Below are 25648 nucleotides of genomic sequence, written 5' to 3'. Positions count from 1 at the left end.
CTCTCCCGCATTTCTTTGTTTGTCAGCAGATGACTAATAAGTCCAGTGAGTTTCACATTTTGGGCTGACAGAGCAAATAGTCTTTGTGCTCCACTAGCTTCCTTATTTATTTATGTTAAAGATACACCTTATTGTAGTGGTTTACCTTTTTGTTTGGCAAGCAAAAGGTTGCTGGTTGATTTCCATTTAGAGATACAAATTCTCTTCAGGGTTGTGTCAGGAAAGGCAAATCAAACATGCGGAGCTACCCACTGTGACGACCCTTTGTGACAAGAGAGTAACCGAAAGTAGCTTCTTTTTAAAATGTATTTTTATACAGGTCAACTTTAAGGCGATTTTTTTCTTCTTTTTCCTCTGGTGGCTTTCTCCATGATGCACCTTGAGGTAAATTTGTTTCCCTATAAAGAGAAATGGGGGCTTGGCAGTATTTCTGATTGCAAGCAGGCCTATCAGCAATTCAGAATGATTCTAAATTGCTAAATTATGCACTTTGGTAAGAATAAAACTGTCAGGTTCACACATTGTATGAATCTGATGGTAATTCTAGGAACAGCTCAATATAGTAATGAGTAAATGAACCCCAACACTAGCATATGTACGACTAGGTTAACATCCACACTGTTTGCACACTAGTTTATCAAGTTTGGATTACCATCTGTTTCAGTAAGTATGTATTTACTGAAATAAAAAGACACATTTAAATGTTGACCTGATGCTTGATTAGAAAGAAAGAGAGTAAGAAATAGAGCTTATTTGTTTTCATCTGATGTTCATACATTTTTCATTAGACCAAGAGGAAGGCAAAAAGACCAGATAATAATAAAAAGAGACAAGCACATCAAATATAAACTGTAGTCAGTCGCTAACTGTAATAAATTAGTGAGCATTCACGTGATTATACAGACTTTATGAGTGAAGGCTTCTTATATTCACTTTCTTTTGAATTTTTTTCTTCAGCTTGCCAGCTGCCAAGTCATTTTTGCTCTCCTACATTACACACATAATACAGACCTTTTATAAAGCCTGACATGCCCAGTCCTGAATGTGACAAATCCTGTAGAAAGGTGAAATAGAGAGAGGAAGGTGATAGGCTGTGGTGGGACTTTGTCATCCTATCTTTTACACACTATTCATGCACCCACAGTCTTGCATGCGCAGATCAGTTGATCGTCTTCTGTTCCTCACCTCTCTCTTCGCCTATATAGAGCTGAAATCCTGAAGGTGAATGGAGGTGAAATCAGAACACCACCTGCATTTAATATCTGTCAAACAAAGCAAGCAGGATTCAGGTTATGACTGTAGCTGTTGATAGCATCCTAAGTTAGTCCAGCCCTCTGACTGCACAGAGGGCAATATAAGTCAAATGAGTGTGACTGCAGTGATGAAATAGATGGTAACTGCAGATCTGTGATTCTGCTAAAGCTATGGTCATATGTAGCAAACATCATTATCCATGATCCTCTTGATCATCTTTTGATAAGGGAAGATGAACTGATGGGAGCGCAAACAAGCACAGCCATTCCCATTTGCTCTGATCTCTTATGCTCACACATGCGCGCACATGCGTACACTTTCTCAAGAGATTCAGTGAGCGAATACAAATAACACATTTTCAATCACAGCAAGAGATCATTGTTTCATGTGCTGCATCTTGCTCTGTGTAAATTGATGTCTTGTTATGAGAGATAAAGGTCTCAAACAGTCTGATTCTAGTGTCTTACAACTAAGCAACATTCATTTGCAGGATGGTTAGCTTATTTGGTGTTCTTTATCATCATTTATTACCTTTATGCAGTTGCTCTTCGGTACTGGATTTGTTTCTATTAGCTATGTAATGCAAGACAACTGGGTGTGAATAAAAGCTAATGTAAAGTCAAGCTTTTTCAAATAAACAGACAAGTCCAGCTTGTCATTTGCATGAGTATGCTGCTTTTTGTGGGCTACGTGGGTAGTTAATGTCTTTTTTTTGTCATGAAAACACAAAAAACGCACAACTATGATGATTAGCTTTTTCCACATTTTATAGACCAACGCGTTAACTGAAAAATCGTGGTTAATTGCTAATAAAAAATACTGCCATGGCTTGATTCTGAGCTATGTATGTGTCTGCTTCTGCTAAAATAACATTTTAATCCCCAGCTGGAATAAAATAAAATTGATTGTTATTTTGTGAATACTCTGGAAAGGTGAGCTGCCTGGTGAGTACTAGAACTGCTGTCTGTGACATCCTGTAGAGACTTTTGATTTCACGGGAATCTCAGAAGAAATTATGCACACAGTTTGTTAGCTTCGCCTGATGGTGCAGCTGCTGTGATGGGCTAATAGAGAGGAACAGACACACTCCTGTGTAAAAAGATCAACCCGAACATGACCATCATTCACACAGAGCCAGGTCGTTTTCTCATATTTATTAGCTGTCAAATGCGAAAGTCTGCTACTGATCTCAGTGAATGATCGGGTCTTGTCTGTCTGGAGATTTGCAGATTTGGGTAAAATAGGGTGACATGCTGCAGTTTATGCTCTTCAGAAAAGCAGAAAAATCATCATCAAGTAGACTGTTTTATAAGTCTGATATGTAGAGACAGCCTCAATCTTGAGGAAGATCGCTGACTTGACAGTTTTCGAGAGGACAACACCCTCCATCAAGAGGATGAGCCACAGAAGGTCATTGCTGAAAAGGGTGGCTGTTCACAGAGAATGAAAACTTGACTGGAAGAGAAAAACGAAAATATTTAAAAGTCAGTTCAAGAACTTGGGAGAGCTTAACATGCTGTGGACTGCAGCTGGTGTCAGGGAATCAAGAGCCATCACATACCAGCGTCTTCAGGAAAGGGGCTACATCTGTCGCATTCCTAATATCAAGGGACTCCTGAACCAGAGATGACATCAAAAGTGTCTTACTTGAGCTAAGGAGAAAAAGAACTGGACTGTTGCTCAATGGTCCACTGTCCTCTTTTCAGATGAAAGTAAATTTAGCATTTCATTTAGCAATCAATATCCTAGAGTCTGGAGGAAGAGTGGAGAGGCCCTGAATCAAGGGTAATTGCAGTCCAGTGTGAAGTTTCAACAGTTTGTGATGATTTTCGGTGCCATGCCATTTCCCGATGTTGGTAGTGGTTGGTCCACTGGATTTTATCCAGTCCAAAATCAACTTGGCCCTCTAACTGTGGCTTTTAGAGCTCTTCATGCTTCCATCTGCTGACAAGCTTTTGAGAGGTGCAGATTTTCCAGCAAGACTTATCCCCTGCCCCAAGTGCCAAAACTACCACTACTATACTGACCACATTATAACTGTGCTTTATTGGCCAGCCGACTCACCTGACCTGAACTATTGTTAAGAGGGAGATGAAACACCCCAATGAAAACAGATGAGTGAAAAGATTCAGTAAGCTGATCTCCTCCATTCCACTGCATGGAATGATTTTTGACAAAGGAGCCCTACTCAGTCTTCGAACGTATAAATGAACATATTTCCAAACACTGGACAAAAATAAAAACTTTTTAATTAATCTTAGGAAACATGATGTGAGCTATGCAGTCCTATAAAAACGACTGAAATAATGACTTTCACTATGACTTTATGTGTCTCACATTATTTTGTAGGAATTTTGGCCCAATCTTCTTTACAATGTCGCCTAAGTTCTTTGAGGTACATTCAGCTGTGTGTTGCATTGAGGTAACACTGAGTTACCCTCAAGAATCGGTCAAGCAGCAGCAGCATTCGCCTCCCTCCGATGGTGCCTCTGGAAGAAGAGGCCTCATCACCAAAATCCGCCTGTCCCGCACACTGGTATTGCTCATTCTTCTCCATAGATCCGAGACCTGGGTCATCCTCAAGCATGACCTCAACAAGCTCGAGGTCTTCCAAATGCACTGTTGGTGTCAGATTCTCCAAGTGTCCCTCAATGACCGTCTCAGCAACAGAGCAATATGTAGTCAATGTCACCAGAAGCCCTCGATGGAAGAGCTGGTCCAGAAGCGACGACTACAATGGTTTGGCCACGTCTGCCGCATGCAAGCAACTATTGCCTGCCATATCGCCTTCTGCTGCAGCAGCGGCCCGCCCACTGGAGAATCAAGCATGACACACCCAAGAAGACTTGAATCAAGCAAATTGAATCTTTGATCTTAAACAATGGCGTCTAACGCTCGAGTCCATCGTTGACCAAGATGGAAACCCTACAGCACTCACAGCGACGTACTGACTTCGTGGACAACCTAGCCTGCTGGCCAATTTTGTCTTTCTAGGCACAAAAGTAAAAACACTGAGTTGATCACTTTTTGTAGAGGTGCTCACACTTGCTGTTGATCAGTTAATCAAGTACATTTCATTAGCAGCACCTGACTGTCACTTATCCCCTTAATTGCTGTGGGAGGAGTAACATTATATTTAGTTTTTCATGGCACTGTATAGAACCCTATGGAAACTTTATTTTCCTCATGCCTGTAGCCCACAAAAAGAAAAATGAAGTAAAACAAACAATCGAAATATTTTGAAATATTTAATTTTGAAATATTTCATGAATATAAAAGTTTACCCTTTTTATGCAAAATTAGGGGAACCTTTTCAGAATATTAAATGTTCTTTGATACATTGATTTTAACACAGTTTTTATATGTTGAAGATAGCTGTATACATGGCTGGATTGGCCATCAGAAAAGTGACTGCTGGAAAAAATAATAATAATGATTAAGGGAATATTATTGAGCTACTGTTTGCAGAAATACTCTGTAAAAACTTGTTAAATGTCCCTTGGCAAAATAAAAACCAGCAGAGAATATATGCTGTAGTTATTGTTTATGCTGACAGCCTTTGTTTATTTGCTACTCATATAAATACAGTTTTCTCATATATATACGATTAAAAGACATTAGACAGCACACAGTCTCACAGGGTGACATACTCCTTTATTAAAATAAACAGCCTGCATAGTTAGTGTCAGTAGCTCAGGGATGAAATTCTTTGTTTACACTGTTAAGTGCTCATTTTAATGAAGGATTATGTCATCCAGTACAACAGAAGGGCTCTTTAATGGTTTTTAATCGTCTTTGGACAACAGTGGCTAATTATGTGCAATCTTAAAGTGCTAATGGGGCATTTGTTACAGCATTATAACAGTAATAGTATTAAAAGGACATAGTTGGGTATTGTGTTTCTTTTTTAACAAGTCCCACTATAAATAACCATATAAAGAGAAATATTCTACACTGAATAATTATTGTTCTGTGACATGTTCTTAAGCAGTGGGGTGAAAAAATAGTTAAAATTATGTAAAGTAATATCAACTAGCTGAAAAATGGTGAATCTATGATAGAGATGCTCATTTAAAAAAAAATGTAACTAGACAGACGACATTTCTCGCATCACTGAATAGTCCAATCTCAGTGTATGTGCAGGGGAGGCTTCGAGTTTTCACATTACACATGTTCGTGTTTCCTATTAGATCACACTTGGCTGTCAAGTTGTCAACATGCCAAACCGAAGATTAAAATTAAGCCCTGCAGTTTCCCTCCTTGAGCAGATGAAACCATCGTCAAACTGAATTCGTGTTCAATGATATGCCAAATTTGGATCAAGCATCAGAGGGGGGGAAAAAATCCCCAAAACTCCATACACACTTTTTGATTGATGCTATACTTTTAATTGTTCGGGTCAAAACCCTTGAAACAGCAACTGCAAGCGAGACCAGCTGCAAACCATGTCAACGTTTTTGTATTCTAATGCAAGCAAATCTCAGCAGCGTGCGCTGTGCTCATGTCCCCACATACTTTTGGCCATATGGTATTTACAACATGCACAGATGTTGTGCTGCAGTTGCATGTAAATCACCCTAGTCCAGTCGAAATTTTGATGAGACATTAAATTTGTTAGCTACAGATAAGGCTGTCATCACAAAAGACATGATCTATTCAAAAGACGTGAAAGATTCAACAGTGCACAGGATGAAGAACAAAAACTATTCCTCCCCCACACATGAATACAGAGTCAGCATCTCTCATCTTGTTTTACATGCACACACCTGCCTATACTTACTCTCTCAGAAACGTGGACTGATTATCTCTCTCATACAGCCAATGTTTCTTTCATACCCTTTTACACACAACTGATGCTCTCAAACACAGAGCAGGAAAAAAAGCACGTTTGAGCCCTTCATCTGTTGCTAAACGTGACTGCATCCACGCCGTCGTCATATCAGTCACTGCAGATGTTTGATTGATGAGTGGATCAGTGCGGGCTGATGCCGTTGTGCATCTGTGTGAGCAGTATGTCGATTTGCGAACGACTCCAATATCTTGGCTGCCGAGCACCCCGAGGTGTCAGGCTGATCAGCTGGCAGGGGAATGCCTTGATTGAATGTCCAGGAGCATGCGGCTGAATGTGAGGACACGGAGAGAGAACATTATCGATTTCTGCAAAAATCGCTCTCTCTTTGACCATAAATGTTATGGCCCTTTTGGTGCTTGCTTCTATGAGTGTGTGTGTGTGTATGTGTGTGTGCATACAAGTGCTTTGAATAAAAGGATAATAGTCCTTTCAACTACGGAGTCAGCACTGAACCTTTTTTACTGTCTCTATGATGTCACAACAAATCACATAGCACCTCTCGAGCGTGTTTATTATAATAAAGGCAATCCTACGTCTATGGCTTTGACTCAAAATCCCTGAAATGCATCGCTGAACGATTGTTTCCAACATTAATTTTGCTTTTGAGTTCAAACAGCTTTCAAACAACTTACCTGAACCACTCAGAAAGCCAGCGACATTCAGAGCAAATTTCTGTTTATTAAGAGATTACATTAACTAACCGGGTCTCTCCATTTCTTTTCTTCCAGAAGATACAGCCTTTGAGGCAGGTGTGCGGGTACAAATCCACAGCCAGGCAGAGCCTCCATTCATTCACGAGCTGGGCTTTGGTGTGGCGCCTGGCTTCCAGACCTTTGTAGCAACACAGGAGCAGAGGGTAAGTGTCTCTCACTCATATACAGTTAATGGCTTTTTATAAATCTTCTCTCTTCCTTGTGCAGTTTTTCACTCCTTTTTCACATATTAAGCATATCTCACAGTGATAAAAGGGACAAAAAAGTATGTGATAAATAACCTGCCATAACAGGACTGTGAGATTTTCTGCAGGCGTGTGAGTGGATTGGTGTGGAAACCCATGTGGGTCCCCGTAGTCTGAACTTTCAATTGGCCTCTGTGGTCTCTTGATGATTGTTGGCAGACAAATGATGAACTTCCCTCCATTTACTGGCTTTGACCTTTCTGGAAGAGAGGATCTTCACTCAGTCTCAGCCTTCTTCAATCACACTGAAGCTTTCTCACATCACATACGGCCAGTTTTAAAGGCTGCAAAACTCACAAGCATACAGCAGTTGTATATGATGTAAATAGCATTTTCAGTGTCACCATTCTCCTCTTCATAAAGTTGGGTTTTTTCCATTTTCTTGAGGCCTGAGTTGATAAAACTCCACAAAAGGTGTTTCTGCAGTGCCAAAGTGAATATATTTCTATTTTAGCTCCTGTGAGCCTTGTCAGTTTACTGAGATTATTAGTTCTGTCTTTCACATTTACCTTTTGTGGCTCTATGTCTTATTTTTTTTTCTTTCTGCCTACCTCCTTCTCCTTTCCTCTCTCACAGTAAGGCTTTTAGAAATCTATTGTCTGGCTCAATAGCAGGAGTTGACTAGATTGCCCTTCTTTGAGCAGGCAGATTTCTGTCAAGATAAATTCATTGCCATCTCATTTTTAGAATGGCCTGTGCATCTGGCATGAGAAATGAAATATCTTTTGAAAACTGCTGCCTGTCAGTTAGTGCATTTAAAGGTTTACAGCACACGCAAAAACAGATTTTATTTTGGCCAATCAAGGCCATTGGATACTAGATTGTTAAACCATATAATGAACAAAAAAACACTGGACCAGAAAATCAAGCCAACAAAAGGAAATTGGCTTTAAATATCCACAAAATTGAGTCAAAATGATAGTTAACCAGATCAAGTTACACTTAAATTTGAAACTTTTATTCAAAGTAGCTGCTGAAAGTCATAATTGGTTCCCTTAGTGCTTAAATAGCTGGTAAAATTCAGACCTACAATCCTAATTTCAAGAAGACTGATTCAAAATCTAAATACAGTTATAATGCACTGATTTAGGAATGTCACAAATGTTCTATTCACAAAAAAAAGAGAAAACATATCAATTATTTAAATTAACACATTGCATTTTATGCTAAATATATTGAGTTTGATGGCAACAACACATCACGAAAAAGTCAGGACAACAAATGACTGGAAAGGTAAGTGGAAAAAGAAACAGCTGGAGGAACATTTTCTAACCCATTAGGTTAATTGGCAAGAGGCTGATATAAAAAGAACATCTTCAAAAGGCAGAATTTTTCAGAAGTAAAGATGAGCAGACCAGTTTGCAACAAAACATTATTTATAAATCAGAGAATAGTTTCAGAATAATGTTCTTCAGTGAAAAATTGTGAAGACTTTGAATATCTCATTATCTAATCATCACAATATTCTGTGAATCTGGAGAAATCTCTGTGTGAGGGATCTGCTAAATAATCCGTGTTGTTATCTTTGGGGCCTCAGGCAGCTCTACAGTAAAAACAGAAATGATTCCATCATGGAAATCCCTGTAAGGGCTCAGGAACACTTCTGGAAATCAGGGTTGGATTTACTGCCAAGAAGCATTGTTACAACAAAGAAATAATCAACCAAACATAATTAACCTAACTTTTTGTTCCAAGTTTATCTGCTGCTTCTCTATTAGCAGCCAATTCTCACCCCCAACATATCACATAGTGGCTCATAGACAGGAACCTTTGATATCTCTTTTTGACACAGTAGGTTCTACTTTTTTGTGTATTTTTAGGTTTGTATCATCACTGTCTGGGAACACCAGTTTCAAATCTTATGAGGAAATTGGATGGTTGTTATCAATCCCATGCATGCTGTCAATATGTTGCCTCCTCTCCCGTCTAGGTGGTTATCACATCACGGGAAAGGAAATAACTATCAGCAGTGTGATTCCACACATGCTGACACACACACACACACACACACACACACACACACACACACACACACACACACACACACACACACACACACACACACACACACGTGAGTGGCTAGAAGAGAGGAGGATGTTTAAAGCACTTGACTTCTCTGTGCCGTACAAGTTCGGGGCTCATCTGTTGAACTTGATATCATTTAAGCACCAAAAATACTTAAGATTGGAAAAGAACATATGTAAAACACATTTTACAAAGATACATAATATGTGCATGTGTACACAGCCTCTAGATGTCATATCTACACAATATGTCTTGCTGTCTTATCACTGAGTAGACTGGACAGTGACAGTATACTCAACCTTATTGAAGGAAGAGGAGGGCACCTACCAGCAATAGTTATGGATCTGATAACAACTAAATAAGGTGTGAGAAATATGTCATGATGGTAATGCAGAAAAATAAAAAAAAGAAATTATGGTCTAAATATAGCGGAGACAGGACTTGTAGTGCTGTTTTCTGTTTTGTTGTTATATTTTCCAATCCAGCAAAATTATGTTAGCAATGCCCAGCACTTTGGAAAATGAGGGGAAAAGTAAAGATAAGTCAGTAAGGTATTCCAGCGTGAATGTTAGGAACTTATCATGAACAAAATGTAGCTGAAACCTTGCCTCTTTAAATCACAGCTCATTGCGGTGCAACAAAGAGAGACTTCAGTGAGAGGCAGAAAGGAGAGGAGGAGATCTATCCAGGGATGGTTCAGCCTCTTGGGTAATGAGCCTCCAGGGCTTCTGTCTCAGCTCATCTGTCAGCCCAGTTCTGTGACTGGCAGGGTGAAGACAGCCCCTGCTCTTCCTGCCTGCCTGCTGCGAAAACACTGTCCCTCTCCACAAGCCTGCACGGTGGGAAACACCACTCCAGCTAATTAATGCAGAACTCCACTTTGTATCAGGAGTCTGAGAAGAAAAAGCTACCACTTTGAGCAGTTCCCACCTGTCTTTTCAAGCTTTTTCTCCGTAAACCTGGAGGGCATTTTAAAATATGTCCCAAAACAATCAGGATAATGATGATTGGGTAGGGTAATTTGGGACAATGATTTGGAAAGAGGCCTTGTGGAGGATGTTAAGAAGCTTGGTGATTAGCGAATCTTTGTAATGGATACCAATCAGTTTTCATGTTAAAATGACTGACAAAGACTATAAATGAACTCATTTTTGGTTAATAATATTAGGCGGAGATCAAAGCAGCTTTAATCAAGTGTGCTGAGGCACAAAATACATAGCCTATGGTGAGGGATGAATGAGCCCTCATATGGAGCAGGGCAATTTCAAGTTTAAGCTCCCCGGATGCAGAAATCGCCCTACTGTGTGCTTTTAGCTGAAGCTAAAAGGGCATGGTGTCCCCTTCATTGTCACAGTCATTCTTCCCAAGGATAAAAAAAACATTTCATTATACTATTATTCTATTGCTCAAAGTCATTATGCTGCAGTTTGCCGTGGTAGCATTAGAATTAAGAAAAATAACATGGATAAGTGCAAATTTTGGAACTTGCTTCTGATTTGTTGAGGTCAGGCTTAAGCCACAACTCTCAAATTTGCTTTTCAGCTCACTCAACCGGCACTAATTTATTGTAGCCCACCCTGTTGTAAACTTTTTTTTTCTTTGCTGACTAAGTTGTAAAGCCTAATTGCATTGCTGGGGTATAACAAGGGGAATGGAACATTGATTAATAACACTTTGACTGGGGCGCAGGCCTCAGCTCTTATTAGATGAAACATAATCAGGTCAGCAGGTCTCAACGCAGTGAAAAGTGATATTGAGCACCTTAGATTATCTGATTACTAGAAATAATCAGATTTTGAATCAGCCTCAGCTGACTCTAATTAGGCCAGAAGTGAAGATTAGCTGAGGTGTGAAGGTGGTTTTAAAGGTTAAGGATGAGGGGCACCTTTTGTAAATCTCTAACAAATTAATAATGCCTGGGTGTTTGTAGTCATTGCTCACGCTTCCTGCAGCCATCATGCAGGACATGTTTAATTATCGCAGGAGACATTCTTACCTGCCCAGAAATGGCTAGAGGCTTCTGGGCTATGAAACATTCAACATGGTAGATTGTTGTTTGGATTGTGTTTGAATGTATTGTTCTAATTGCTGGTAAAATGATTGAATCTGCAGAACTACAGAATTAGGTCTGTCTGGAAGCAGAGATACAACATTACCTGATAGCAAGGCAGAGTTTTTAAATTCTGTCACCGCTAACAAGCAGACTGTGGCCAAATTTCACCTGGCAGGCTGTAACATTTTGTCTCATCCAAAAAAAAAAAAAAGTGGTCTTTTGGCAGAGCACGTTGCTTCTCTTGGGATGCGCTGTGATGACAATGAAGGGAACTAAGGAGCAGAGGGTGGTGAGTGATGGATACAGTGCACGGCTGGACCTCACTGCCTCTGTTGTGGAGCAGATGGGCCTCCACGCTGCTCAGCCCGGTGTCCCTCGTTTCTCATCTGTTGTCCCAGTCCTCAGAGCTGCAGGAGCAGGAGGAGAACATTTGGAGTTTTTGTGCTCCCATGTCTGGGTGTTGTGGATTTTTTTTCCCAGACAGACTCTATCTGTTGAATTGTTTTCTGCACTGCCTGGTTTGTTGCGAGGCTCTTCTGCTTTTCCGACTTGGCTAGATTTCAGCAGCTGAGGAATGTGTTTTGTAGAGCTGCTGTCACTATCAGACCGCATCATGGTTGGTTGTTGAGTATCTGCAGGTTTTGAAAGTGTCTTTGAAAAAAATAGCATACAAATCTTGAATATTTTCAAACTGATGATGCATACAGGCACAATAGAAATGTCAATAAAAATCTATAAATAGATGTAGGTCCTTTTCTTTCTTAGTTCTTTGTCTACATCATTATATGTATTATTACTATGTAATACCACAGGCCTCCAAAGACATCCATCCTTAACCAACCTTCACTTTATTTCTTACCTGTAGCTGACCTACCTGCCTCCCCCATGGGGCGAGTGTGAGTCGAAAGCTCTGGAGTCGGGCTTTTTCCAGGTCTACAGTGTAACTGCCTGCAGGATCGACTGTGAAACACGCTACATAGTGGAGAATTGCAACTGCAGGATGGTGCACATGCCTGGTAAGCTCCCGTGCTGTTCTGACAGGATTGGGCAGAAAAACATCAAAGTAGAGGTGATGCGGTATTGAGCACGCATTCATCAGCAAGAGTTTTCAGCATGGTTTTATGAGTTTTAACTCCATTGAGAGGCCTCATAATGATATGATAAGTCAATGCTGGATCAGGTGTTGGCATTTAAAAAGCCCTGGGATTATGTGTCTGGCAGGGAAAAAGGTGCTGTGCCTTGCAGATTGATTCATTCATCTATGTGTTTATGGTGCGAGTGTTTCAAGAACTTAATGTTTAAACACCACTGGGTCAACACCTCCTCTAATGTGTCTTATTTAAACTGCTCCTAGGAGATGCTTCGTACTGCACACCTGAGCAGTACAAGGACTGTGCTGAGCCTGCCCTTGGTAAGTCTGTTTGGATACACACACTCGGGATTCAAGATGATACACATGTAGCCTATGCTGGTTTACATATGATTTTTGCCTCAGCAAAGGATTAGGATTATTTTTTTCTGTTGACACAGAGCTTTAATGCTAAACCTGATTTAAAAGTGAGCAACACTGGAGAGAATTTTAAAAGGGAAATAGCTCAGGTTAAGAGTAATGTGGTAAAACACATGGACAACAACTGATTGCCACTGTCACACTGTGCATCCTGCTTGTAAGAGAACATAGGCTCTGCAGACACAATGCTGCTCTTCTACTAAGGCGTCAAAAGTTTCTGTCTATTATACTGTAAGTGTATGTGTCACTTATGAAGTTTTTAAATTAATCAAGAGGAGTCATCTTAATATTTCCCCTTGTGCGTGAAGGGCTCATCAAGTCTGTAACCACCATCAGAGCGGACAGGGACTGCAGAGTTCAATTTAATGCCTGGATGGTCAGAAAGATAATGCGTCATATTTCCTGCATTGAGCTAAAAGACACAGCCATGTAAAAAGTTCTGACAGGCCTGGCTCACTTTTTCAGAGTCAAGATTTTATATTAACTTTGCCAGTTTTATTAAGTGTAGGCTCATCCAACGGCTTGTTTGTTTTGACTTCCTATGAAAATGCTTCTGCAAATACATCTGTCTGATATCTTACCAAATTGACACACAAGCCAGGCAGTATTGATTTTTTGTGATTTTATCTAGATTAAATTTCATGAAAAGTGATAGCCTTTCAAGCCTGCTGGATCATAAGGTGTTTTCTCATCCCGTTTCCTATATATGATTGTCATGTTAGGGTGTGCTAGCAAGACAGGGACTGCAGTGTTAGAGTTCAGTTTAGGCTAGAGGTGGAGCTTATGTGTAGCAAGTTCATTGAAAATCTAGGGCACGCACAACACCTAAATAAAAAACTTTAAGGAATATAAAACTACAGCAGCTAACCAACCTGGCAGCACTGTTAAAAAGTCTACTGCATAGCTAATGTAACTATACACTGAACTTTAAGTCCCCACGTTGTACCTGAGAGAGTGAATGCATCAGTAAGGAAGATGAGGACAGACACTTGGTAATTATCTTTTCACATACAGTAGCAAAGGCCTTCTCTGAGTGTATGCATAAATGCATGTAAACACAGTGACAAGAGAAAAGAAGGACAATTATACAACATCTGACTAAACACAGTCTATGCAACAACAACAATCTAATGCTTGTGGTGGTGAAAAGCCCATTTTTAATTAGGAAAAAAAATCATCTGTCCCCTTTTCAATGTGTCTTCTTTTTGAAAATGCATAAAAAAGTTTGGTGTTTGGAGCTCACTATGATGGAACTACATACAGAAGAAATGATAACAATGATGGAAGCTAGGTTGCAAGAATAAATAGCGTGAAGGACAGCAACGGTGTAGCCCAGAGAAGGTAAACATAGGCCTGAATAGATGCTTAGAAAATGAGTAAATGGGAAACAGGTCAGTGGAGGGCTGCAGGGGAATCAAGACACACAGCAGCATGTTCTTTTTTTTTTTTCAAAAAAAGAGAAATGGTGGTGCCCTGGTATGTTACCCAAGGTTGCACCTATGGCAGCTCATTCATTATGTGCGCCGCCTTTTTTATACGCCAGGGATTCATGAGCATCTTTCTGCTAATAGTTTAACGCTTCTGACATCCCCACTGAACGGCAAGCAAAAATGCCACAGAAAGCCCTATAGCTCACCACTGTCTATGTGTTGTTCAACCTGTGAACTGTAGCAAAAAAAGTTATGAGTTTTGGATGTGCCCTGTTGAACGGGGACCAGTGGGAAAACAAAAATGTAGGAAGTGGGAATGTGGCTAAAAGTTCCTCTTGAAAGGAACTGAGAAACAGAACAAACACAATAAGAATTGTGACTTTGATGCACATCATGTCTGGCTTGGTTTTCCGCTGGCCCATTGCAGTTTAAAGACTCAAAGACCTTTGCAATGCAAGACATTTCCACTGTTACTGGGGGGGAAAGACTAGTAATTACGACATCATGGCACACCTGAAACTGTTAACCAAAGCCACTGATAGCCATGTTAATTCAAATCTAATATATTTTTATGGTAAACAAAAGCGCATAAACACTGAGCGAGTACATAGATACACTGAATATTGACTAGATTCAGAAGCACAATGAGTAATGATGACCTTTATCAACCTCAACTGCTGGCCAGTGGGAGTTCATCAGCAATACTTGCTCTCATCCTACAGCTTTCTCCCTGCTCAGCCCCCACCTTTCTCATCTCATCATAAATTATTTCTGGCAAGCAAGGAATAGACAAAACAGTCCAACAAAACTTTGAGGCAATCAGCACCAAGCCGCAGCACTCCCACACCACGAGAGCCCTCGGTGCAGCTCGCCCATATTTTGTTAGCATGCACTCGAGAGCACAAGTTACATGGTACGATCCTGGAGTGTACAAGGCTTAGGTGCATATTCCAGACAGCTCTTTTACTCTCTCTTCTGTAATTGGCTTCATTTTTGGAACAGTGAGGCTTTCATAATTCCAACACACTCACTCACTCAGCTTGGATCATTGAATGCAAATGAATTCAAGTTTAAAGTCCAACTGCCAATTTGCTATACCCACCACAGGAGATTTCACACAGCAGAGTTTGATTGGGTTTCTCTACCCATATAACTGCGTCACTCAAGTCCTGAAGTAGCCTTGAAAATATATTTTAATAGGAGACAGTTGCATCTGCTGTCTGTGAACAACTTGCTTTTCTTTGCTTTTGAGGAAATGTAGATGGCTTAAAACTATAAATACAGGCAGAAATGGTCTTCAGTTTCTCATGTAGCTGCTTCATAAGCAGCGTGTTCGTAGTTTTTGTCAGGTAATGTATAACTAGCTGTTAATGCTAGCATTATGAAAATTATGAAATTTATCAGAAGGAAATGCATTATGGTAATTTGGCGTTTTAGATTAAAATGTGCACGAGAAAAAGAGTGGAGAAGCTGGACAAAGGTTATAGGCTTAGACAAAGAAATCAATCATTCGAATGCATGAGGCCTTGCTCTCATGTATCCAATAACGTCTCATTTGAATAAGAATAAGAGACCACTGTGAAGCCATATTGAATTTCCTCTTGCAATTACGTGACTGTGTGGTCCCGCCAGCTATTAGTGCACCGTGGGGAATATCTGCCTCCTGCTCTGTGATCTGCGGGCCTGCCACAGCGCTGCCTTGGTCAGAAAAAAGGTCTGATTGTGTTAACTTCTGCTTTCGTTTCCATTCTGACAGTTTTTTTTAACTCCCAGGATTTTTAGCTCTGAAAAGAGAAGTTTTTTCATTGTGGGAAAAAGAGCTCAGTAATCTCTGGCAAAATTCAATGAGCTCTATTTAAACAATTTTAGAAAATCTGACTTTAAGAGAGTGATGGGTGAGCAGTCTCAGTACCCGAGAACCTTTTATTTGAAAAAACATTGCTTGATATTACCATCACTCTTGAGAGAGTCGGTGTTATATAGGAGGCTGTGGACTTCACACAAACTCATTCGGTGTATTCAAGTACTTTTTCCTCCGAGTCTGCCAAAGCAGAAGCTTTGGCAGACTAGAGCTTGATGTTTCTGCATCAGGACTTTGTCCCCGTCAGGGTAAAGGGTGTATCACAGAGCACATGGTTATGTTTGATGCTTTATAATTTCTCCTCTGTGACACTAATTATGACATTCACTTTCGTTAGGGCTTGATTGAGTAAACATCCACGTGACACAATAGAACTTTTTAAATGTGGGCAGCCGTTTATGCTGATTTCTATGCCGGTGTTTGTACGTACAGCACGTGTGACCTCTAATTTTAGTTATAATAATGCCAGACGAGCAAGGAAAAGAATAGTAAAGGTCGTCAGTCAAATAATTTTGTTTGTTTGTTTGCAGTTGGATGGAGTGTAAAACTATAGTAACTATTAAAAAAGTAAAAATGTGTATCAGTACCACAATAATGTGTAGTCAGAAGTGGTCACATTTAAATGAAAGGGTGAATTTATCAGTTAACATTAGAATGACGGGTTAGCAGGCTACATCAGTGAACAATGTGGGTGCATCGTATAGATACAGATCCTGCCAACTACTAAGTATCAAAGTAAAAAAAAAAAAATACTATAAATACAATACTTCCAAATACAATACATCCAGATATCCAGATAATCATCCAGAAAAAGCTTCAAAAGCACAATCTAGAGATCCAGTTTAGTGCCTGTAAAGATATCAGCTACAGCTGCCTGAGTTGGCATTAAGTTTAAAAGGGTTAAAAAGGGTGAGTTTCAAAATCACTCTGTATGTTCCTATGAAGAGGTAGAGACAAAAACTGTTTTTGTATTAGGCTGTAACCATGTTTGTTTTTTGTTTTTTTCTTCTTCTTCTGTGACGTTAAACATCATTTTAAGCATTTTAACATCAGGAATTGAGTTCTGGAGCTTCAGGTGGACACTGAGGGAACTGCTGTTTTTGATGCTTCTACAGTTGAGAGCAGAGTGTGGACTGGATAAGCTTAAACTTCATACACAAAAATGGGGTTATGTGGAGGTGTGGGTGGGTTTATTTGTCCTTCAGAACATCACTTTAGTGAAACAAGCAAACTAGTTTATTTCTCTGATTCATTGTTTGTCTGCACAAATGCTGCTCCCACTCTTCGTTCTCTGTGCTGCTCACTGTCCACTATTCTTGCTCTCAGTGGTTAAAAAAAGCATTTGGGCCCAAGTCTAGATGTATTTGCAGTCAGTTACTGCTCTATACCTTAATATAAGCAAACAGTTTTTATGAACTTTTGTGGCCACTCACCTTTAGATAACTGAGAAAGGACAGTAAGCCCCACTAAAAATCCCAGAAAGCACTATCCTCTGAGCAGGGCAAAGAAAAGGGTTTGCAATCCCAGGGGACAATTCCTATAGTATAGACATTCTTTTAGTCTTTTATTATATTTTGTAATAAGAGATATATATTCTGTAGTCTCAACGGTGAGTTGATTTTCTCATACAATATTAGATTAATATATCGACCGCTTTGTGCAGATGACTCACTTCCTGGACATTTTTATTGAAATTTATTATTACACCAGTTCAGTCTGGGCAAAGGTTCTTTAAAGAAATGGGATGAGTCGTTTTTGCCAGTTTGATATGAATTGCCTGTGGGATGAAGGGCTTAAAAAAATGCGGAGATTGTCAGCTTAATATTCAAAAACACATCAGGAGCCTCACACCCACAATCAATACTTTATGAAACTCTTTATGAAAACACTGTTCAGGTAGATATGAGCCAGTTTGCTCCATTTGCTGCCTTCAGATTGGATTTCCGACTATGTCTGGAATTGGAATCTAATGTTTTTTTCTTGTGTCAATCATGCTCATCCCATCCTCCGTCATTTTGTTCCTTTTTTAAAATCTCAAATTTAAATACACTCCCCCCATCTCCATAACCACATCTTTATGAAGCTAAACTGTCTGCTGTGGAAAGCAGTAACTGCATGTGCAGGACGCCATGCAACATGACCCGCTACAACAAAGAGTTATCCATGGTCAAAATCCCCAGCAAGACTTCAGCCCGCTACCTGCAGAAAAAGTTCAACAAGTCAGAGAAGTACATCACGTGAGTAGATAACTCTCCTTATCATTCTGTACCTGCTATATTATAGTAATTAGTACATAACCATGCTACAGTTTGTCCTGTTATTGCTGTTGGAAATGACACTATGCATGTATAAGGTGTTATAGACACAAAACATAGGCCATTGTAGCCCGTTACCATGGTGTTGTTAGGCAACATGATGATGTTATAGTGTATAATTCAGCTTTTGCAGATGTCGACAGAATAAGGTGTGATATGTAGTTGAAAGTGCATAAAGGCAAAAAAACAGGTAATTTTAGTTCATTGGTAGGTGGTTGCCAAGCAACCTGATGATTTCAGAATATGTTGTGCATAATTGAGGATTTGTGAATATAAATTAGATGTTATTATCATAAAATGAAAATAATGTAAGTTGTTTTGGGTTTGTGAACGATGAAAACGTGCCATTTGGTGCAAGGCAACATGATGCCATGATGATATCTAATATAGATGAGAACCTTCAGAGACCTGGGGTGTTCTTTGTTAGCCAAGTTTGGTTGCTCAGCACTACTGATCGTGCAGGAGGAGTTTTTCCGAGAAAAAAATAAACACACAAACTTCTTTTAAAGCATGATGGCTTGCAGATACAAAATTCCTACACTTATCACTGATCCTGTGGTACAGTTTATAATTTGTAGTTATCTTTAACCTTAATTAAACCCAGTTTAGTGAGTACTAATGTGCTTTTGTTGATTAATTAGAACTGTTCACTTTGTTTACTCGTACAGACATTTTACAACTGAATAAAAAAGGAGTTGAGCTTACTGTGTCTATGAATTGATCATTTGAAGGGGAGACAGACAAAAAAAAGGAGAAAACCAAACTCTGCTTGTAAAGAGGTTCAGCAGTTTCTCCCTGCCAATTACCCGTGCAAACCACTTGGCCTTTTCTCTGTTCTTGCTTTAAATAAAGGTTGTAGATAACAGGGATCGTTGAAAGCTGAATTAAGGTAGCAAGCAAGTTGTTTTTCCTCTAGTCACTCTTGAAATGAATGAACTATTATTAACTGAAGTTTTTACCTGAAGTGGGGTTTTATTAGGAAAAATAAATGAACCTTCTGTTACCTTTTACAGAGACAACATCTTGGTGTTGGATGTGTTCTTTGAAGCTTTGAACTACGAGACCATCGAGCAGAAGAAAGCCTATGAGGTGGCAGGCTTGCTGGGTAGGTGTGCTCATTGATTACCTTGATTTCCAAACCTGGATCCCATATGGAAAACAAACAGAACGCATGTATAAAATCTTGATGTTTGTTTTATGTACAAGTCTTAAAAGTGTGATTTATCTTATTTATCTTTATTCATGAGCATTTTTCATAGATTATACTGTTTACTTGATTCATACTTAAGTTATAAAAAATGTTGCTTTTGTAAGGTTACTGTATTTTTGAGATTTATTTCTATTTCTTATATAAAGGATGTTAGCCGTAGCTAAATTACTCATTACTTATTGGTAATGGAGCATCTTGTCTTAAAAAGATAATTCCAACATACCTCATAAATTTACCCATTAATAATCTCCATGTTTCCTTATTAGAGATTGAACACAAAAAGCTCAGTAAAGTTGTTTATGTTTTCATATTATATAGTTTATGAACGCCAGTGGCTTTGAGACGAGCTGTGATGGTTTGAGATGTTCTGGGATTCTGGTGTCAAAACTACCAAAGAAAAATAAACCATGTCAAATATGGCCGTTCAGTCAGATGCTGCTGACGTCACAGACAGCATCACTGCCCTTATGTGCCAAAGCAATATTAGATGCAGACGGATAGCAGACCTGTTTTAGAGAGCAATAAAGTCGGCATTAATACTTAGCACTGTGGTTCATGCCCTGCATTTTGTTTAGGTGTCCTATCACTCCCTGCTGTGTTTCCTTTTTCCTCCTGAGCAGCTTCAGAATTGGTGCAGAGCTTTCTGATAGACTATTTCCAAATTAAATGATCCCTTTCTACTTTTTCTACTTTCTAAAAGGCAATAAATGCACTAAAAAGTGCAATTTTGTAGTCATTTTAATGACCTTTCAAGACCTAACATATCTTTTGTCTCAGTTTGGTCCAACAAACTGCAGCACCATCTGATGAGCCATCAAACCCATGGATCTGTCAGTGTGGCTGGACTTTCTGGGTCACATCTTTTATTTCACCAGTAGCAACACGCCTCTTGCAATTTATAACACCAGGCTGTTTTCACCATGAAAAAAAAATGTCTCTCTTTCTGCCTGTCTGTCCCCGTTATCTGTGCCTACGTGTTGCAAGTAAATCAAATCAAGTCTTTCCTCCTGACCATGACACAAAGATCTTTCCAGAAAAACAAAAGAGTGTCTTCGCTTTGTATTTCTCTTGGTGTGTCTGTACTGTACTTCTGTCCTTCCACAGGTGATATTGGTGGCCAGATGGGTTTGTTCATTGGAGCCAGCATCCTCACCATCTTAGAGCTGTTTGACTACGCGTATGAGGTCTGTTTCAAATTTCTTACTGTCATATATACCTGTTGAAATGACTAATAAATCCTGAACACCAGCCCTGCTCTCAATAGAGTTTAATGATTCTTGGTTTTTTGATTTTTGGTAGAGCCCTGACCGTGAATGGTGACAACAGAATCAATGTCACAGATACAAAAAGCACATAAAAAGCTAAATTTACTCTGGTTCTGGGTGAGATAAAGGACTGTGGGATGATACTTTTCCATTACCTTTACTCTATTGTGCGCCTTTTATTTGAGCTTCTCATGCTGCTTTCAGCTTCGCGGGGTTCTGATAAGCACATAATAGTCTTCGCCTCCCCTAGGGTTTTACAAATACACAGAAAAAGTAATTTTGAAGAATTTTTCCTTCATTTTAATGACCATAAAGGAGTTATGGGGATAAGAAGGCCTCATGTCGCTGACATAAGCATTTCTAAAGCAACTTCTTTCAACATGAAAGCTGTTGCTTTCACGCTGAGCTTATTGTAATGTCGTACTTTGTTGCCACATTTCCCACCTAATTACGTTTTTACCTTGAAACCAAATGTTTCTTTACAGTCAGTAATTACAAGAAGAGCTCTCAGAGATCTTCTCTAACAGTCGGAATTAAGTGTTTCTGATTTTTATTTTCTGATCTGCAGGTGGTGAAAGACAGACTACTGGACTTACTAAGCAGAGAGGAGGAGGAGGAGAGTCATGGAGAGGACGTGGTAAGAGCGACCTTTACACTTTTTCTTGTTAGTCAACTTCACTGAGAGCTCTTTGGAAGTGGAGCATGTAAATTTGGTATAATTTCACTCACTCTGATCATGCATATCCATGCCCTATTCCTGCTCCTCCACACAAGCATGTAGAAAGGGCACCCAAGCAAGACTAAGACTGTGTTCTGACCATGTCATGGCAATTTGGCAGGAAAGCTTAGCTCCAAAAGAGATGTCTTGATGAAACCAAGCAGCAACAACCACTGTCTTTAGTGTTACTAATGTCAGCGACAGTATAAGGAGTACCATAATGTTGATGGACAGAACTGTCAAACTGTGCCCTAATTTAATATAAATTTAAAGGAGGATATCTGCAGAGTAGTCAGTGAGAATTATCAGCTTTTAGTAGCAGCTTATTAGACATTACTTTTTGTTTGCTAATTGATTTTATTGTTATTATTATTATTATTATTTAGTTTTTGTGTATTTATTATTGTTTGTTTTGCTGCACTTTATTAAAACTGAAAAAATCGCTCATGTGTATATGCATATCTCTTATGCTAACAAAGTTATCCAGTCATGACTGAGTTTCAGTTTTAATAAGGGAATAATTAGCTGGTCTACTGGTTAGCACTCCCAGTTATGTGAGTGCAGAGGTTAGCACTTTTTTCCCTCACAGCAAGAGGGTTCATTACATGGGAAAAAAAAACCTCCAGAAGAACCAGGCTCAGGAGGGGGCAGCCATCTACTACACTCAGTTGGGGATGATGGAAAGAGTAGAGAGCAGAGAGAGACAGGACAAAATACATACTATAGAAGAGAGCCAGACTTTAATGATAGCTAATGAGTAAATGCAAAGTAGTATATAAATGCACAATAAATGAAAAGTGGTGAGTGAAGAAAAACTTCTCAGTGCATCATGCAAATTTCCCAGCAGCCTAGGTGCATTACATCGTGTCTAAGGGAGGGTTCAGAGTCACCTGATCCAGCCGTAGCTATAAGCTTTATCACAATAGAACGTTTCAAGTCTACTCTTAAATGTAGAGAAGGTATCTGTCTCCCAAATCCAAACTGGGAGCCCTCCCAATCTATTTTTAAAGAGAGCAACATACTCTGTTGGGGTGATATGGTACTATGAGGACTTCAAGATAAGCTAGCACATGATTATTCAAGACCTTGAATGTGAGAAGAAGGGTTTTAAATTTGATTCTGAACTAACAGGGAGCCAATGAAGCGAAGCCAGTATAGGGGAAATATGCTCTCTCTTTCTAGTCCCTATCGGTACTCTCGCTGCAGCGTTCTGGATCAACTAAAGGCTTTTGAGGGAGCTTTTAGAACAACTTGATATTTACAATAGTCCAGCCTAAGTAATAAATGCAGTAAGCAACTTTTCATAGCATCACTAATTGTTTTTATCCTGAGTTAGTATTAGGTTAGACACCATGTTTCTAAGATTTTTAGGGCCGAGTACAATAACCTCAGATTTATCATTTGTTTTGTTTTCCTGAATTCAGATTAAGGAAATGAAAACACATTAAAGCCAGTGAGGGTTTGTGCGTCTTATTGGTAAAGTAAAAACCTTTAGATCAGACCTTGCATACTTATACTAATTCAGTTTTCAGAGTTCAGGTGGAAGTTTGGTCATTCTAAATACGAGCTGTATGATCTTGCCGCTTTATAATGTGACCTAGCCCTTGGCCTTTCATTCTTTTTCCCAGAGTTCCTGTGACCCTGTGGCAAACCACTCAGAGTCCATCAGCCACACCGTGACTGTCCCCTTGCAGACAACGCTGGGCACCCTGGAGGAGATTGCCTGCTGAAGCCCGTCTCCCTTCCCCTCAGAGCAACACATATCCAGTGGCTGCCTCCACTAGGTGGCGCTACATCCTTCGCTACGGCATCCTGCAGGACCTTAAAAAGGGAGGGGAGGAGATAAGGACAAGAACACTGGTTGGTCTAAGGACAGCGCTTTGCTCTGTCACACCCCTCCCCCCGTCTGAAGCACTAATGGGGATGAAGGAGCTGTCAGCTGGACTTATCAGCACTTTTTGTCACCCTGCAATGGGAGGGTGGCCTCTGCTGTGCCAAACCCGCAGTGGGGTCTGAGTCTCCACATGCACGCACACACAAAACATGTGACTGGGTGGGACAATAACCCATAAAGGGGACTCATCCCTGTGCAGCATATTTATGTAAAATAACACAAATATGTTGCTCACTGCCAAACGAACTGTACAAAAATTGGTTTCGACTGTCCAAACTGCATGCGTCGATCTCTCTTGCTCTCTTTGCTGATGCATACGTTGGACTGCAGTGTTGCTTTACTCTATATGTGTGCCATTTGCCCCGCCCCCCATCTGCAGCACAGGCCTGTAACAAGGGCCCAGGTGAGACATTGAACTTCGAATGTACAGATTGAACGTATGGTTGTTTAAAATCATAGTTCAGGTGTGACCAAACCGTCTCTGAAATCTATTCTAATGAGCAGTTTATCATTTCTTACAACATGCAGCTAATTATCTTTGTAGTAGAAGGAGTTGGTGAAGTTGGTGAGAGAGAAAAAAACTTAATATTTTTTGCTTTGTTTATTGAAAACAGTGTGAACATTTTGGAGCCCACATTTTGCATATTCTTTTCACCTTTCAGTTTCTGTTTAACGAGTTTACTCGAAGGCAAGTTCGTTGCGTGCAGTGCTAAGCCCTTCTTTACAAGCATCTTTAAAAGGATGCCGTATGCTTACATTTAATTTATGTGAATAAAGGACTTGCTTCTGGCTGCTGCACTTCACCAGAGGATTTATTTGCCTGCCAGACAGCAAGCCTTGTACAAAACACTGCAGTAAATGAATACGGCCAGGGAGTTGTTAAACCATTATTTCATTAAGAGAATGTCAGGGTGAAATTTTGGACAGCTATTACCATTTTATCAAGAATGGCATCGTTTTGTCCTCGGCCAAAAGAAATCCCCAAGCTTAACAATTTTAAACCATTTTCATGATTATAAAAATGATTACAAAAGCACCATGAGGAGTGTTTGGCCAGGATGTTTGTTAGGATACAGGGTCTGCTGTGTTATGGTGTAAATAATTGTGTTTTATTTTCTCTCTATGGCTTTCATAAAAACGGGTACCACGCAGAGATGCCTGAAGCAAATCTTATTTAAAAGAACTTTGGTGAAACGTCAACTCTAGGTCCACAATTGACTGCATATATGTCACGTTTCTTTAAGAATATTACTCATTCAGCAGTTCTAAGTAGGCCAGTATGTTATTGAGGTAGTTGAATGTCGTGCTAAAAATGAAAGACCCATGCTTTTCAGTACAGGTTTAGCTGAACCTTGAGTGTACTCAAAAGCAACCGTTACATAGTACATCGTGGCTTCACACCAAAAGCTTTTGTGATACTACTCGGAAGATTTAGTGTATCTGAGTTTTTTGGGGTTTGTTTGTTTTGTTTTTTTTACATTTCTAGCCCATGATCATCCTGGCATGGTCTCTGTCATCATGGTAATGTACATTACAGGTAGGAATGAATTCAAGTGCTTTGTTAGACTGTTTGAATTATGATTTCCCATCTGTGGCTCAACCTGCTGTCTGTGTGTACTATCTCATGTTGTGGCTTCAGACGAACACAGTCCTCAGCTACCCTGCAGGGGGGAACATAAATGTGTCTCTCTTCTCTCGCCGGCACCGACACTGGCTGTTTCTTCTGTCTACGTCAGCTTCAGTTGTTATTGGAGGACAGCGTTTTCTCATTTTGTGATGCAGCATACAGTGTGTGTTTTTAATGTGAAATGATTAAATGAAAACATTGTTTTGCAGCGGCTGGGGTGTTTTTGTGGTACGGATGAGCAAGACAAGCCTGTTTGTGTATCACCGGTGAACAGCAAGGACACTTAATGTGTTTTACAAGGGCATCAAGCAGGAAACAGAGGATCAGAAGAAGAGTTGCTGGGAATGAAAACTGAGGATAGTTTTAGTTCAGGCATCTGCAACCTCAGCTGAAATAATGGTGTTACATCTCTGTAAGCCGCTTTGCAACCCACATACGCACCAGATCCTTCTCTTACTACTATTCCTGAGTTAATCGATGTCATATATGCTGTCACTGATGCCTTCTTTGTTCTGTGCTGGGGTTTTAAATGTCCTATGCCTTTAATTTCTGCATATTATAGGGTGGGGAGGTCCTGGAAAATGGGCAGTTATAAATTATTGCGGATGGAAATAGCAGTTCTCTGATTGCTTACATGTAGATCCTTACAGGATCCTTACAGGATCCTCACTTTAGT

General features: G+C 39.8%; 1 protein-coding gene across 3 annotated transcripts in view; it reads left to right on the top strand.

Moving 5' to 3' along the window:
• asic2 (acid-sensing (proton-gated) ion channel 2) overlaps positions 1-25159 on the top strand; it is a 394348-nt gene extending 369189 nt beyond the window's left edge. For all 3 annotated transcript variants that reach the window (XM_063472341.1, XM_063472342.1, XM_063472340.1), the window contains 8 exons: positions 6835-6962; positions 12008-12158; positions 12497-12553; positions 18027-18180; positions 19272-19363; positions 20573-20652; positions 21302-21370; positions 23080-25159. In XM_063472341.1, the coding sequence (XP_063328411.1) occupies positions 6835-6962; positions 12008-12158; positions 12497-12553; positions 18027-18180; positions 19272-19363; positions 20573-20652; positions 21302-21370; positions 23080-23181 (833 nt within the window). In that variant the 3' untranslated portion in view covers positions 23182-25159. The remainder of the gene's footprint in view (positions 1-6834; positions 6963-12007; positions 12159-12496; positions 12554-18026; positions 18181-19271; positions 19364-20572; positions 20653-21301; positions 21371-23079) is intronic.
• Positions 25160-25648: the final 489 nt, after the last annotated feature.

This window comes from Pelmatolapia mariae, linkage group LG4 (genome assembly GCF_036321145.2).
Source record: "Pelmatolapia mariae isolate MD_Pm_ZW linkage group LG4, Pm_UMD_F_2, whole genome shotgun sequence".
In the NCBI taxonomy this organism is placed as follows: domain Eukaryota; kingdom Metazoa; phylum Chordata; class Actinopteri; order Cichliformes; family Cichlidae; genus Pelmatolapia; species Pelmatolapia mariae.
Note: the sequence above shows the minus strand (reverse complement) of the source record. Positions and strands in the feature narration are given on the sequence as shown.